The sequence below is a fragment of the Pundamilia nyererei genome, unplaced genomic scaffold, assembly GCF_000239375.1.
Source record: "Pundamilia nyererei isolate P.nyererei 1_Seehausen unplaced genomic scaffold, PunNye1.0 scaffold00169, whole genome shotgun sequence".
Taxonomy (NCBI): domain Eukaryota; kingdom Metazoa; phylum Chordata; class Actinopteri; order Cichliformes; family Cichlidae; genus Pundamilia; species Pundamilia nyererei.
In genome coordinates, this window is record NW_005187570.1 from 974827 (window position 1) to 990973 (window position 16147).

At 40.1% G+C, this 16147-nt stretch overlaps 3 protein-coding genes across 5 annotated transcripts in view; 1 reads left to right on the plus strand and 2 right to left on the minus strand.

Annotated features, from left to right (window-relative positions):
• Positions 1-273: 273 nt before the first annotated feature.
• Positions 274-3294, plus strand: LOC102199219 (troponin C, slow skeletal and cardiac muscles-like). The gene is made up of 6 exons (XM_005745893.1): positions 274-409; positions 1077-1107; positions 1960-2106; positions 2235-2349; positions 2568-2704; positions 3096-3294. The coding sequence occupies exons 1-6, from the start codon at positions 386-388 to the stop codon at positions 3125-3127; spliced, it is 486 nt and encodes a 161-aa protein (XP_005745950.1). The 5' UTR covers positions 274-385; the 3' UTR covers positions 3128-3294.
• Positions 3295-7750: 4456 nt separating this feature from the next.
• icmt (isoprenylcysteine carboxyl methyltransferase) lies at positions 7751-14536 on the minus strand. 2 transcript variants are annotated; one of them, XR_001290531.1, is made up of 6 exons: positions 14286-14536; positions 12658-12746; positions 12327-12496; positions 11453-11670; positions 10562-10725; positions 9884-9948 (listed from the first exon to the last, which is right to left on the minus strand). XR_001290531.1 is itself a non-coding variant. In XM_005745894.1 (5 exons), exons 1-5 carry the CDS (start codon positions 14502-14504, stop codon positions 9769-9771), a joined length of 876 nt encoding a protein of 291 aa, XP_005745951.1. In that variant the 5' UTR covers positions 14505-14536; the 3' UTR covers positions 7751-9768. The 2 variants fall into 2 exon arrangements, 1 of the variants encoding a protein (XP_005745951.1); XM_005745894.1 differs by lacking the exon at positions 10562-10725 and having other exon boundaries at positions 7751-9948.
• A 1093-nt stretch (positions 14537-15629) lies between these two features.
• The window catches only part of rtel1 (regulator of telomere elongation helicase 1), a 44848-nt gene continuing 44330 nt past the window's right edge, over positions 15630-16147 (minus strand). Inside the window, exons 32-33 of one of the 2 annotated variants that reach the window (XM_013914068.1) lie at positions 15950-16027; positions 15630-15855 (exon numbers count right to left, since the gene is read on the minus strand). In XM_013914068.1, the coding sequence (XP_013769522.1) occupies positions 15957-16027 (71 nt within the window). In that variant the 3' untranslated portion in view covers positions 15630-15855; positions 15950-15956. Of the gene's footprint in view, positions 16028-16147 lie in introns of both variants that reach the window. The other variant, XM_005745897.1, reaches the window with a different exon arrangement.

Below are 16147 nucleotides of genomic sequence, written 5' to 3' on the forward strand. Positions count from 1 at the left end.
CTCTTAAGATTACAGTCCTGTAAGTGTAGGTCACTGGGAACTACAGCAGTCCTGGTGTTTACTGGGAGTAACCTTCAAAGACCAAAAGAAAAAGCTGAAGCCTGCAGTGATATGATTCAAATGTGCTGCAGTGGAGAGCTGAGGGGCTACTGACAGTGTTTCACTGTTCTTTGCTGCCTTCTGTTGTTTCCTATTTATAGACTTCTCTCTTTTAATCCCTCTGTCACCCCTCCCACCATCCTCCTTGAATTTTGTGAGATAGGTCAAGAGCCTTTTTTTAGTTTCACAGTCCTCTCACAATAAAGGTAGAGGGAGTTATAACTGCCAGTCCTCGTGCTGTGTCTGAGTGTGCTCTTGTTTCAACTGCAGGATCAGATAAGCAGCCATGGATGATGTATATAAAGCAGCGGTGAGTACTGATATTGCCGAGTATGCTGTTATATTTCCTTCTATAACATGTCTTCTATGATATACATATTTATTGGACAATTACATAATTATATTATAAGACAGACTGTATAGTCGTTTTTTAACAACTGTCAGTGTCCTCCTGAAAATGTGAAGTTATGTTATTATTGTAAGCTTTGCGTTACTGGAGCTTTACAGTGAAATCTGAGTTCAGTCAGCCTTGTGTACCAGTGTGATATATTTGACCAACTTCACAATGCAGTGCAATGAAGAATTTTAGGAGAAAGTTCATAGAAAAGAAAAAGGGATTCATTTGAATATTTGCCCGAGGTCACCAAACTCATGTTGGAGTCAAGACGCTGGTCTGAAAATGGTTTGAAAATGTCACTTTTATATGTATAAATAAATGGTGCCTGACAAGAGAACAAAGAACAGCTGGACAGTTGAAGGGAAGAAGAGAAGTGACAGCTGCTGACTCCGTCAACTCAACTTCCATAAACAAGAATAGCAAGTGAAGAAATTAGTGTCACATTGCAGTCCATACTGAGAGCAGGAGTGAAGCTGCAGACGTGAACCTCTGCTGCTGCTGAGTGCCACAAACAATCACCAAATGAAAAACACAAGTCAGATGAATTTCATGTCAATTAAAATGTGATGTTTTCCTCCAGGTCGAGAACTTAACAGAGGAGCAAAAAAATGGTGAGGAAACGACTTCTTTTCATTGCTGTCTTTCTCTTTATTAGATGAAATGAAAAATGCTTTATTCATCCCACCTTTGAGAAAGAAGTTATAGAATTATAATTCAGTGTCATTTCTACAGCGCCAAATCACAACAACAGTCACCTCAAAGCACTTTATATTAATAATATGAATATGTTTTGTTTTCGTTTTTTTTTTTGTGTTCATTTTGTTTCAATTACAGATCCTGATTATTTTTCATGACAGGAGAAACCAATGAACCATTTCAGGCTTTTATTTTAAATACTTTTTGAGGGATTCCTGATCATTGCCTCAGATTTCCATGTGTGGAAAAAGGCCTGAGATTGTGAAGTATCTGATATGTGAAGCTACGTTTTCAAGCAAGCATAAATAAATATTTTAGACAAATCAAAGCTGGTTAAACAGAAAACAAACAAAATAAATAAAACTAAATTGATAAATTTGTGGTTGTTGGATTATTTCATTGTTTGACAATAAACCTCACACCACAGGAAAGCCTATTTCTTTCCCATAAATGGTGCCAGAATAAATAACAGTATTTTTCCAGTGTAAATATTTTCTTTTGTTTTCTGTTTTCCATTGTGGATAAATTATAAGATTATAGGATTTGGATCTTTGTGTTTAAATGACAGCTTTTATCATAACAAAGGATAATCAGTGAATTCCTGTAATATTAGATGATGTAAACAAGCCCCCGATAGAAACAGTTCAAAGTTAGTTTTGTCTTCACAGATGTTACATTTTCAGCATCAGTCTGGTCTGCATCGGCTGTTTGTTGTTGTGTGCAACGTTAACAACAATCTCAGTAACAACAATGATTTGTTTTTTCAGAGTTCAAAGCTGCGTTTGATATCTTCATTCAGGATGCAGAGGACGGCTGCATCAGTACCAAGGAGTTAGGAAAGGTGATGAGAATGCTGGGACAGAATCCCACTCCTGAAGAGTTACAGGAGATGATTGACGAGGTGGATGAAGATGGTATGTCAGTATTAGTATGTTGCCATCAGGAACATGTTTATTTCACGACATGGTTTGCATATTTTAAAAAATTAAAAGGTGAAAAAGACATTATAGTCCTGATTTATTTATTTGCTGTATTTTCACAGGAAGTGGGACGGTAGATTTTGATGAGTTCCTGGTTATGATGGTCCGCTGCATGAAGGAGGAGAGCAAAGGGAAATCTGAGGAGGAGTTGGCTGAACTTTTTCGCATGTTTGATAAGTAGGTCTCTTTTGCATTTTTTGTTCACACGCAGCCAGAATACAAAGAAAATACCACCAGCCTGATACCACACAAATCATTGCTAACTGCCAGTAGGAGATTGAGGGATGTTTTGAATATTATTGCGTATGTGAAGTACACATACAGTAAAAATCTTAATGCCAAAAGAGCTCAGCGAGTATTCCACGTAGGATTGATGAGTGTATTTTTATGTGAAGGAATGGAGATGGATACATAGACTTAGAAGAGCTGAAGTCCATGCTGGAGTCCACTGGAGAGGCCATCACTGAAGATGACATCGAAGAGTTGATGAAGGATGGAGACAAAAACAATGATGGCAAAATTGATTATGATGGTATGGGAAGCAGTTTATTTGTAATTAAAATGTGCACAAAACAGCTGACTCCTGACAACATAAGGAGAACATTCTCATCACGTTCACAAACCATTTCACGGAGAATGATTACAGAGTCACTGAGCTCTTTATTGTGGCTGACAAAGTGCATAAAGTAACAAAAATCAGAAACTGAGTTCAAAAGGCAACTAAACAAAATCCAAAGGAGTAACTGTGAAAATGATATTTATGGACTTTGATTTTAAAACCCATAGATTTTTAAATAAAACAGTGTTGTGTAGAAAAGTTCAAAATAACATTGTTTCCTCCATTGTACCCAGTCATGGATCGTTAGTAATGAATAGCTTTGCTGATGTGACTGATGTACTGACCTGTTCGTTGTCTCTGATAGAGTTCCTGGAGTTCATGAAAGGTGTTGAATAAAGGATTCTGCCGGAGGCTTCACATCTTCTATCTTCTACATGCGTTGGCAACATCATCGAAGGCCTTCTTGAAGATATCTTCACCGGTTTTTCTAATACTGTACCTTCAAGGCCTTAACAGCTTTTCCAGGAGATTTCATTGAATAAAATATTTTTTCTGAATAAAAATACTTGAATTAGCATTATTTCTATGGTGCTTAACTGAGCTGCACAGTCGTGTTATAGTTTCAATGGGACACTGGACTCCAGCGCAGGACACGAGGCAGGAATAAAAGTTCGAGTGGCTTTTCCAAGGCTCCACAGAAAGAAACTTGGCAGGTAATTCCAAGTTTTCCACTCGCTTCCCTCCTTGGTACATGAGGCTATGCACAAAGGAGATGACAGCAAAGACAAGCCACAAGAAACAAAACATGGAATTCAACACTCCGGTGGAATGCTCTGATGGTTAGCGGGAAGAAGCCTCGCACTTTATCACATCTCTCAACTTATTACTGTATGTCCATATATATTATGACTGTGGCCATTCATATGTCCACGTCCATATACACCACGCACTTGGCAAGACACAGAGACAGAGACAACGGGTGGAGGACAGAAGGATAAGTTGACTCTGGAGGATCAGGGAGGTTTTTATTATCCCCAAATGCAAATTTGTTGTGCAGTCAGTAGAAATCACACAAACATCAAGCAAAATGCAATAATGTGCAATAAATACACAACAAAGCAATATGACCATTGAGAACATGGTGAGTTATTTAAAAGACGAATGGTTGGGGAGTTGCAGTCATGTATGCTGGGATACTGTTTCTACAACCAGATGGAATCAACTCAAACTCCTCTAATAAGGAGTGTGGAGGAGCTGCCATAACCTTCTACAGGTGTGGAAGCTCATTCAGGGCCACACCTGCGATTGTGCTGGACTCTGTCACTGTATCTTGAAGTATCGTTGTGCCTGCACCAGCAGACAAAAAAGAGAGTGGAAGAGCAGATTTAATAAAACAGTAACCTAAAATTAGATGTGCTGGGAAGCTTTTCTACAGACAGCATCCACCTAAAGCTCAAAGGTAACCTTATCATCAGTTTTAGTGCTACGGTATTAATACTGCTCAACGACCTGATCCTTTCTTAAGAGCTTGAAAAAAGGACGTGACTGGACTTCTTTAAGCAGTACATGTGGTGGTTCTTATATGGCTGCTTTAAACTGTTGGAGCACTCAAAACACTTTATACAACATGCCTCATTCACCCATTCAGACCCTTTCATACAAGCACTTTATTCTACACCTAAGTGAAAATGTCTCGATGCTTAATCATCCAGGTAAAGAAATCCCAAACGGTTGATTCTGTTCATCTGGACATTTTCAGTGGGAGAAACATTTCGTCACTCATCCAGATGACTTCTTCAGTCTCAGCTGACTGCAGGTTTCCTGCACTGATCAATGTCCATGAGTACCATTCACAGAGAGTTGGGGAATGACTGCAATCACAGCATTGTAAGATGGTGACAGATGTACCCTTAGACCATTCAGAGATGGTCTTTCACGTAAATGGTCTCCTTGACTGCCCTCAAACCAGCGTTCCTCCCTGTCCAGGATGTGTTCATCCTCATCCTTGAAAGCGTGTCCTCTGGCCTGTAGGTGTAAAAAGACTGCAGAGTCCTGGCCTGACGAGGTAGCTCTTCTGTGTTGTGCCATCCTCTTCACCAGAGGTTGTTTGGTTTCCCCGATGTATAAATCCTGGCAATCCTCCAACAGCGTACACTCTGTTACTCTGTTTGTGTTGGGGGATCCTTGGGGTGGACCAATTTTTGGCGCAGCGAGTTTTGGTGTTTAAAAGCCACAGAGTTTCACAGAGCCTGCAGTGTTTAGAAAAAATGCGTCTCAACTGTTCTGACACTCCAGACACATATGGGATTACTACGGGTGATAAGGGAGAGCTTCTGTTTATAAGGTTGGAAACCTGCAGTCAGCTGAGACTGAAGAAGTCACCTGGATGAGTGACGACACATTTCTCTCCCTGAAACGCTACGTCCAGATGAACAGAATCAACGTTTTTTTGGATGACATTAATAATGTTAGTCACTAATTGATGCAACTCAGTTTTTAACCAGCAATTAAAAACAGAACAAGTATATTTATTTATATATTAACTTATATGTATAGTGTATTTCTTATTTATGTATTTGACCTGGGGATAGAATCATTTTTAAACTGGCAAAATAAAATGTGAAGCCTAATCCAAAAGGTAGAGGGGGAATCTTGTTTTCCAAATCCAAACTGGGAGCTGGTTCCACAGAAGAGGGGCCTGAAAACTGAAGGCTGTGCCTCCATTCTACTTTTAAATACTTTAGGAACAAGTAAATTAACAGCCTACAACGTCTTTATGATGAGCCTGATTTTTCAAGACCTTGTATGAGATGAGAAATTTGATTCTGGATTCAACAGGGAGCTAATGAAGAGAAGTCAGTGCAGGTGAAATATGCTGCAGCATTTTGGATTAACTGAAGGTTTTTCAGGCAGTTTTTAGGACTTCCTGATAATAATGAATTACAGTAGTCCAGCCTGGAAGTAATAAATGCATGAACTACTTTTTCAGCGTCACTCTGAGACAGGATATTGCTAATTTTAGAGATGTTGCACAAATGGAAGAAAGCAGTCTTACATATTTGTTTAATATGTGCATTGAAGGACATGTCCTGGTCAAAAATGACTCCAAGGTTCCTCACAGTGTTACTTTGTTACTAAGAACCAGGTCATTTTCCTCTCTAAGGCCCTTCTACACCGATCGCTCAGCGTGTCGGGGCGACCAGCTCTTGGCAGCATGGTTCATACTTCTTCCATTAAGTGATTTTGGAGTTCAAAGTGCTCACTTCAATGCTGAAGAAATCTTTGTGTACATTCCCCCAAATCTGTGCCTCGACACAATTTCTTTGACTTTGAGTTTGTGCTCTGACATGCACACTCAACTACTGAGTGTGTGCATTTTCCACTGCAGGCGGACTCCAATGAAGTTGTAGAAACATCTGATTCATTCATGATCTGTTCTCATTTTTACATTATGGGCCATTGTGTGTCGAACTTTAAGGTGAAAAATGAATTTAATCCATTTTGGAATAAGACTGTAACATGACAAAACGTGGAACAATTAAACTTGTGTTAATACTCTCCAGATGTGCTGCACGTGTGCTGTTATGGTAACCACTCCTACCATGAGGTATTAAAACATTAACAAATTAATCGTATTCAAGCACCACCGGACACCTGGAAACGTAGTGTTTGGTTTATTATATATAAGAAGCAGGTAAAGCTTCGGGTCAGGGTGCTGTCTCACTGCGGGGGTCTTCATGCTGACTACCCTGATGGATGTCTCCGTTAACACACATACAAATAAGTTACCAGTTAAACAGTGAAGCTAATCAAACACCATGTTGAGTGAGGGTGAAATGCCAAAACATCTGCCTGCCAGGTGAAGTCAGATCACTGCCATGCTAAACACAGAAACAGGTACAAGGCCTACGCTCTTAGTGTTGCCATGTTCCCAGTTTCTGATGGTCACATAGCATCTATGGGCAGAAGGTCTGTTTAATAATGACTGTGGTGTTTTGGTTGTTTGAACCAGATGGTTGGACCTTATTTACCCATTTCAATATACCATTTGTACACAGTACTGTAATATTACTGTCATCTCACACCTAAAGTAAAATATTTCACATTAAAATCCAACAGAGAAAAAGAAAAGCAGCTCATGTGATTCATGGAATGTAGAATGTGGGAAAACAACAACAACAAACAAAAAATGCTAACTTATTGTGCACACACACTTTCTGCAGTTTCTACCTTTTGCACCTCGGTTCATCAAAGTACCATCATTCCTCCCATTTAGCTTTTCTCTCTGTCGTAGCAGAGTCATCTGCATACAGATGTCAGTTCTATCCAGCAGAATTACACTATTAAACTTGCTCATGGCTCACGAGTACATTCCCCTCAAAACATTTCCCTTTCATGAGGGCGTCACTGATGTTTTCACTGCTAACAGAAAACAGGACACCCTGTCTTTAAATCTCATTTCATTTATAGAAACTCCCACCCTGCTGTCAGAGAGCAAATGATGCTTTACAGCATCATTTGATGTTTGAGCTGATGAATGGTAATGAATGGTCTCTATATTATTGCATAGTGCCTGTTCTGATGAGCCAGGCTCATCTATGAGCGTATGTCTTTGTTGTTGGAGAAAAAGTAACACATCATCTGCATAAAGACTGATTTTAATGCCCTTAATCACTAAAGCCTGTCTGATTGATGCTGTGGTTGGTTAAAAATTGCAAACAGTGAAGGGCAGAGTGGGCATCCCTGCCTGGAGACAGAAGCTGGAGGATGTTTGCTCATTTGTCCTGACACATGCTGTTGGGGAACTATTTTTAACCAGTTTATGAAACCAAATGCGTGTAAAGCTGCAAATGAAAAATTCCAGTTTACTCTGGAAACACTTTTCTGCATCTACAGACAATATTGTGGTTTCAGTGTTTTTACTACATGAGTAGAAATCTGATACTAAAGCCTTAAACACACAGTCAGATAAGGGTAATCCAATCTCTCCTCAAAACAAAAACACCAAATATAACTCAGTCATTCAGCTCAGATTTATTTATGTAGCTCCAATTAACAACAACTGTTCCCTAAAGGCGCTTTATACCGTCGGCTACAGCTGACAGTATAAAGTCATTTGGTTGGTTTGGATAACAGTTTGAGCGTCACAAGCTGACAGGAGAGACAAAAAGAAAAAGCACTGGAGCGCTGCTAGCACTTCCTGTTGAATACAGATCATGCTCACGTTACTTTAACAGCCTCAGGTACTTATAATGCGAGCATACAGCACTAAACACTTGTTTAATGCTGTATGCACACGTCCTTCTTGTACTCAGGTGCTTAGAAACGATCCTTAATCAAGTTTTTGTCAGCCACAACATTAAAGCCATGTGCCCAGTGCTGTGTTGGTCCACCTGAGCTGTAAACAGCTGTGGCCGAGGACCTCTGGTGATGTCACTTGGTCTCTGGTTCTGAGACATTTGTGTGAGAATTGTTTGAGCCTCCATGCATCACATGTTTTAGTAATACTCAATGTTTTTTAAGCTGTAAGTAGATTTAATGTTGGGGCTGATTCCTGTATAGCTTCATTTATTTCATCAGTCCATGCATAAAATTCTGTTAAACACTTTTGTATATTTAACTTGATAAAAACCAACCTTTCACATATTCATCACTCAACCTGTATCGACCTGTTGAGCTCTTATATTTCCCCTTTTGCAAAAATGTTTGTCCTATTGTGATAAACTGCTCTCTGTGAGCACTTCCTGTGACTCCACTCTGTTCTACCTTGTCACTTCTCTCGTCTTTCCTGCCTCTGAGTCACATCACAGGTTTACAGGAGGCGCAAACAGGAACGATATACATATGAAGGTCTACGTTTGCAGTCAGTCATATACGACGATGAAATGCTCTGTAAGAGTGTAACTAAACAAAACTGTATGGTATTCATACGCTCTTGTCACACTGTCATGTTGTAAATGGAACTAAGAGTAAATATAAAAGTTCTCATGAACATTTAAAATTGAACAAATGTCACTTCAAAGTGAGGCCTTGGTCTTATTAAACAACTCTGCTCATCTTCCTCTCTGCTCACAGCTCAAAAAAAAGGAGAAAAGCTGAGGTACAAAGTGAGAATTGGGACTATTTGTCTCCATAAATCATGACATGTTTTATTGTCCAACTCCTTTTAAACCAGATCACATGTTTTGAGGATGCGCACTGAGCCAACCTGTGCTACTGAATTTCACTCTTTGTAATTTTGGTCTTTTCACATAGAAAAGACTTTTTTTGTTACATCACACTACAGATGACGCTACAAAAAATCTTTTTATTTATATGCTGACACTACACCTAACAGCAACGCCTGACTGCAGGTTTCACATGAAGACGTGTGATTGGACAAACTGGGATTAGCAGGGACGATGTGGAATTGGACATGTTTAGAAAGAAAATGTAAACATTCCCAACCAATCTGACTTGTTCATTTAAATCCAGATTCAGAGGATAAACAGACATTTATTCTGCACATCTGCCACTGGAAACATGGTGATGATAAACACAGACTTAGACATCAGGACTTGAATATAATGAGTCTCCGTGTGGGTCTGTCTCATATCAAAAATAGTTTGCTTTAATGGAGAAGTACTACAAGAATTTGTACACTAATGATTTTGAACCTGGTTGATTTCCTGTCCAAACATTTGCTACTAACCCCTGAGAGAATGATCACATCACTCTCCAACAACACAGGTAATCAGTGAGAACACAAAGCGTGCTACAAGTGTACAAATGACACATGAGAAATAAATGAAATGGGACACATGTAGAAGAGTGCAGCTTGTCTGGCCTTAAACTGAATGTTGGAGGTTGATATAAAAACAGCAGTCCAGCAGCCTGACACTGTCGCAGCTATCATGGTTTCTGCCTGTGAGCTACGGATTCTCAGTCAGCTGCAGGGTTTTACCTCGGGAGGGCCGTGCCCAGACACACACCCACCCATCAGGTCTGACTCGCTTTAGAGCTTTAAGTCTATTGCGTCCAGCATCCACCTCCTCAGTCTAGTTGACACGGATGCCTGAGATGAAGGGCAGCCCGGTGGGAACCCTTTTCTTGTACTCAACATAGTCCTCGGCGAAAAAATGGATAAGGGAGAGCTCCTCCTCCTCTATCCGCTCCCGGAAGAACCGCCAGCTGGCTATTGTGTAAGCCAGGATACACAGTGGGTTACACAGCATCACCTGCAGCAGCCAGAAAAAGACAACAGATGTCAGCAACAACAAACAATTCATTAAACTGATTTAGAAAACCCCTCCAATAGTAAACCAAATAACCAGTGACTGAGGTCTGTGTACCAGCAGGAGTGGGACATGTAGTTCATAGTTAGTACTTTAAGAAATCTTTCATAATTCTACACAAAGTGTTCCAAAACATACAAACCACAAATGATGCATTTCAAACACTGACAGCTGCATTAAAGCAGCCGAGCAGTAACCCTTCATATCCTGTTCTGTGTGCCCGATCACATCAAACGTTACGTCTTCTGTAATGTTTTTGCTTGTTTTGTTTTAAGTTTGGATCTCAGCGTTAAAAGTTGACAAATGTATTTGTTATTAATTGTTCGCTGCGTCCCTCCTACAAAGAACAGATACTGGCCCTGCTGATGGTGTAAGAACCTTCTATGGCCCTGTCCAGCTCTTCTACAGTAGCGGCCCATCGGTGCCACACAGCAACGCTTCTGGCAATGGCACACACAGTATCATCACAGAGCAGCTGGACTACAGGTGGTACCTGCAGGGCACAGGCATTGCTTCATACTGCTAGCAGTGACAAATTAAATAAAATAGGACTCACACTCGCTTTTTTCCCAGTAAAGGTTTTAATGGTGACCACAGGAACAGCGCTGCTGTTTTGGATGACATAAACCTCCGCCTCTTCGCTCTTTACAGTTTGTAAACAGACTCCATGTTAGACTGTGCCAGCATCGTCATCACTGCTGCTGTTGGGGGCTGCGTGGGCTTAACAGACATTATAAAAGATGGATGTAGCTTCCAGATCTGAAAGTATTTGCTCATCTGCCGTCACACACACATGAACTTAACTGACATCCCATTCTTAAACTACAAGGTTTAAGGATTTAGGATGTCGGCACACCCTGCAGCATAACAGCTTCAAATTGTCTGGGAAAGCTTTCTACAAAGTTTAGGAGTGTGTGTATGGGAATCTTTTAAAAATCACCTGGTAGTGCATTTGTGAGGCTGATGTTGGATGAGCCTGATTCAGTCTCTACTCTAATTCATCCCAAAGGTTTTCTAAAGAGCTTGGAAAGAAAGTGAAAAGACTTCTTTATCCCCAGAAAGTTGATTGTGTTCATCTGATCGTAGTGTTTACAGTGGGAGAAACGTTCAGAGCCTGAAGACTTCTTTAGTCATTTCACAGCTAGCTGCTACCCCATGCACTGAGAATACGAAGCATACGTGGCTACAGGATGTTTCCTGTGAGATCAAACTTCTACCATACACATGGTAGATGGTTCGGATTAGTGTGTGAGCACGTTCATATCATAAACTGTGATCCAGAGTCACTCTGGAGTTTGTTTGGAACCACACAGAACCAAACAGTCTCGCTGAGGCTGCTTTGGTCTGCACGTGAGCGCGATTACTGTGTTCACACCTGCACAAACAAACCACACCAGGTGGAAAAATGAGCTGAAGTTAAACACTAATGATTGCTGCTGCAGCTCACCTGTGTTCCTATGCTCCAGTAGAACCAGCCCACATAGGAGGGGTGTCTGAAATAGGCGTAGACCCCACTGGTGACCAGCACATGGCTTTGGGCCTTCTCATTCTGGACAATGTGATTGAAGTTGGAACCGGCTGTTAACATGGCCGCCTTCCGTAATCCTTCACCACACAGAACCATGAAGAGACCCAAGACGCTCAACCAGCTGAGTTGCTTCAGTTCTATAAGAGATAAGAAAGACCGATGAAATACTGGTGAGCACATAAAAAGCCTGAGAGCGCAGATCAGGATCTGACCAGCTGCTGGTCTGCAGGCCAACAGGAAACCAGGGTACATCACTTCCTTTATTCAACAGAGGTGTGAGCACATTAGGTGTCAGTATGTTCCCATGAAAGGATGATGGCTGGCCTCTTTCTCCTTCCTTCTCTGTTATCTATTAAAAAAACAGATTATTATATTTCTTTGATGTTGATGGTTACACGAATAGCTGTTCATGCATTTTGCATGTCGCCACAGGTTCCCAGCTAAACTATAATGTTACTTAAACTTAACAAACATGTTTACTTCCTATTTTGAAACACGAATCTCCAACCACTCTTTGGAACTGTTGATTGTCATACCCATGTGACAGCAAGGAAAGTGATACATCTCTGGCAGCAGCCAGCATCATACTGGGTACTACGACACGGCCAGAAGCTCTGCACATAGGATGTGAGTCAGCCATGAATCCATTAGCCCATGCACACGCTCCACAGTCTGGATGTAATCTGAGATCATTGTTATTTCAGCATGAGCTAATATACTGGATCAGGCAACCTCCCTTCTCAACAGTTCTGAGTGGACTGAGTGCAGGTCATTACACAGATGACACACCAACCTGGAACGGTCAGCTTCTCCACAATGAACTCCACCCATGATGAGACAGCAGCCAGCGTGTACTCCACACTGTGGTTGAGCAGGAATGAGTCCAACGACAGGCTGCGAGGGTTGATGATGGCCGTTACCAGATACTCGGAGTAATGGAAGAACGACAGGGAACACATGTACCTGCAGAAAGACAGGATTACTTCACGTTCAACTGTAGCCAGCCTATATTAGGAAAAAACACATCCTGATGTCAACGTACGAAAATCTATGTAGAATTTAACCAAGAAAGTGTGACATATATATATATATATAGTTTTACACAACATAACAAATGTACATACCAGCCAAAATGTGTCCAAGTGGTTTCAGAGAAGGTTATAATTAAACCACAGCCAAAGGTCACTCCCAAAAAGCAGGCCCTCACAGCAACCTAGAACGAGGACATGCTGTTAACACACTCTGCACTCACTTTTTCATTGTCCAGGTATTTAAAACTCGTCCTTCACTATTACACCCGTCTGCTCCGCATTCACAAACATGTATTCTGTCTTGCTTCTACCGACTTTAATTCTTCTCCTATCCAGAGCATATCTCCACCTCTCCAAACTTGATCCCACCTGCTCTGTACTCTCACTACAGATCACAATGTCATCTGCAGATATCAAAGTCCAGGGAGACTCCTGCCTGACTTCATCTTCAACCTGTGAACAAGATGGGGCTCAAGGCAAATCCCAGCCCCACCTGTGGCTCAGAAGGGGTCATCTCCAGATCGATAGTTTGTTTCACAGCTCCTCCAGTCTGAATGTCAAATGATCCATGGGCAAGCTGCCCCCTGTGCATCCACAATGCAGAGCGTGAGTGAATGACAGACAATGCACTCATTGATAGGAAAACTGCTTGAATAAATGTGTGTATTATTGGATGAATAAGTCTTGTAGTAAAAAGTGCTTTGAGTGCACAGTATACAAGTACCAGACCATGTATCCCCTGGAACTCATTCCAGCTGCACACCTCACACACTTCTATGTCACTCCTGACTTTACTCATACAGTACCACAATGTGTCTCCTAGCATCCTAAGATATGCTTTGTCTACATCCAGAAAGACAGTACCTTATCTATACTTCTCCAATGCAAACATACAATCTGTAGGGGTCTTCTCAGTCTTAGTTCAAAAACTCTTTCCCATAGCTTCTTGGTAAGGCTCGACAGTTTTCTCGCTCTGTTGTTACTACTGTGCTACATATCACCCTTGTCCTTGAGAAGCAGTACCAGTATCCTCCTCCTCTATTTCTCAGGCATTGCATTAAACAATGTGTTTGCAAAGTCCGCTGCCCTGCTCTCTCAGAGAGACCAAGACAATCCCATAACTCCACAGGTATGTTATGTGGACCAAGCGCCTTTCCACTTTTCATTCTATTTATAGCCCTCACATCTTCCTTGCTAATCCTATGCGCTTCCTAATCCTGTAACTGTCCTCCTTTCGCTCATTTTGTAATTTATCACTGCCTCTTTCTCCATTCATCAACTCAAGCAATGCTGTATAAGTAAATTATATTAGATACAAACAAATACAGGACTAAATGAGCAGATTTCTGAATGGACTTCTGTATTACTTTCTTGTCACAGCACATAAAGTAACTGTTAGTACCAGTTATAGAGTTTAGCCATTTCAACTGTCTAAAATCAGCAAGTTCCTAAGCTTAACAGACTTCTATGTTTAGCACACTAATACCAACAGCCTCTCTCTTCTTTTGCTAATGAGATTAACTCAGTGTTAGCTAGGCTAGCTAGGCGACTCAGTTTGATAACATTAGCAGCAAGATTTAGCATTTAATATTAAATGGCGTAAAACTTGATTGCTATATTAACTGCAGGATGCCAAAACAAACTGAGGTCACAAAAAATACGACTTCAGCATAAGATGCAGCACAAAAGCAGGAAGTTGGTAACCTTATGACAGCACCTACCTTGTACAGAGGTCCCTTGTATATCAGAAGTAAGAGGCCGTTAATAAGGGCAATATGAGAAGAAATCGCAATTTTCCCGGGAGTCTCGGTCAGATAATCAAAGACCCAGTCGTGACGTCCAAACCAGGTTCTGATCAGAGGAATTACAACCACGCTAAGCCCTAAGATAAAGCCATTTATACTTACTCTAGCCTCTAATACCAACTTACTGCCTGCCATGATGGAAATACTGTACAGTGGTAAAATGAGATATCGCGAGAACTAAATGACAATCTCGTGAGGTCATGTGACTGCCTTTGTATCTTATCAGCTGCCAGTACAGAAAACCAGAAGAGTCATGCGGATCAAATAAACAGTTTTGTGCTTCAATAATGAATTGTGCAATAAAATATGCGTTAATACATGCATTTGTTAAAAATGATTTTATTATTTAATAATTAAATTAAAAATGAAAGCACTATTTATAATTCAATATTTCAAATTGAAAAAAAAATTCACAAACAAAGAAACTCTCAATAAAAACATCTTTTCAAAAACGATTTTCGAATTTCAAATAAAAATATAGATTTAACCTGGTGCTTCCTACCTGCCGACCGTTTTTAGTATTGTGATGTTTCGCATGTTTCTTACAGTTTGAAGCAGATGCAACTATAAGAATCAGCACTGAGCCCTTACATTTCTATACAGTGTTCAAGTGATGACTGCAACCTACAGCCTTTAAAATCATGATTAATCCAACCTGCAGATATGGACAGTTAATGTCACGCTGCTCAAGTCTTGTAATTAAGCTGATTTTTAAAATTAATATATACTTGGACACACACACACGGACACACACACACACACACACACACACACACACACACTTTATCCAATATGATTCTGGAATTTAAATATAAAATATTTTAAATGATTTCAACTTCAATCCACGTGTCAAAGATATGCAGCAGTGACAATAGTCCATTTGATGTTGCATTTTTACAATAATACAGTTTTAAGTGTACTGAGTTGTAACAGTGTTTTTCCTGATTCTTTTCCTAATAGAATGATTTGAAAAAAAATTCTTCCATTACTTGACATTTTCAGCTAATAACAAATATTTTTGGTAACATAGGAAATATTTACTTAACTTAGGAATGTAGAGTTCAGACAGGCAGCACAAATGATTTGTTATGTATGTTAGGCATGATTTGATCTGATTTATTCTTGTGAAACTGTGTGTGTGTGTGTGTGTGTGTGTGTGTTGGGGGCAGTCTCCGCTTTCTATAAATGCAATGCTAATACTAATTATTTTCATTGGTGTATGACTTGTTTACAAATCAATAAGCTACACTTTATTGCTTCGAGCATTGCTGGACGTACAAATGAAACTCAGGTCATGAGAATATTTCATCAATTCAATTATCTTACAAAATGAAAAAGATTTTATTTATCCATATCAGATTTACATTTCATCACATGGAAAAAAGCTAATTTCTTTACAGTTACATTCAAAACATCAAACATCAAGAACAAGTTAAAAAAAGAAGATCCACTCAGCAGAGGAACAGACTTGTTCCTGGGATGGTCACTGAAGACAACAGACAGAAATTTAACTCACGTTAGTTTGAACTATGATACCCTGAACTCAATAAGGAATTCTGGACCATTCATTTAGTATTCACTTGCATTCTATCTTCTTTGGTTGCTTGAGAAATAACTGGAAATCTTGCTTTGGGACCTCAAAGGAGACAAAAGCGAAGCTGGAAAACAAAGAAAAAATGCAAAAGGAAAGTTTTATATGTCAGATGTCGTGTTCATTTTATTATTTAAAATCCTTTTCGTTACTTAAAAAAACATGACATCAAACACACAACAGGATG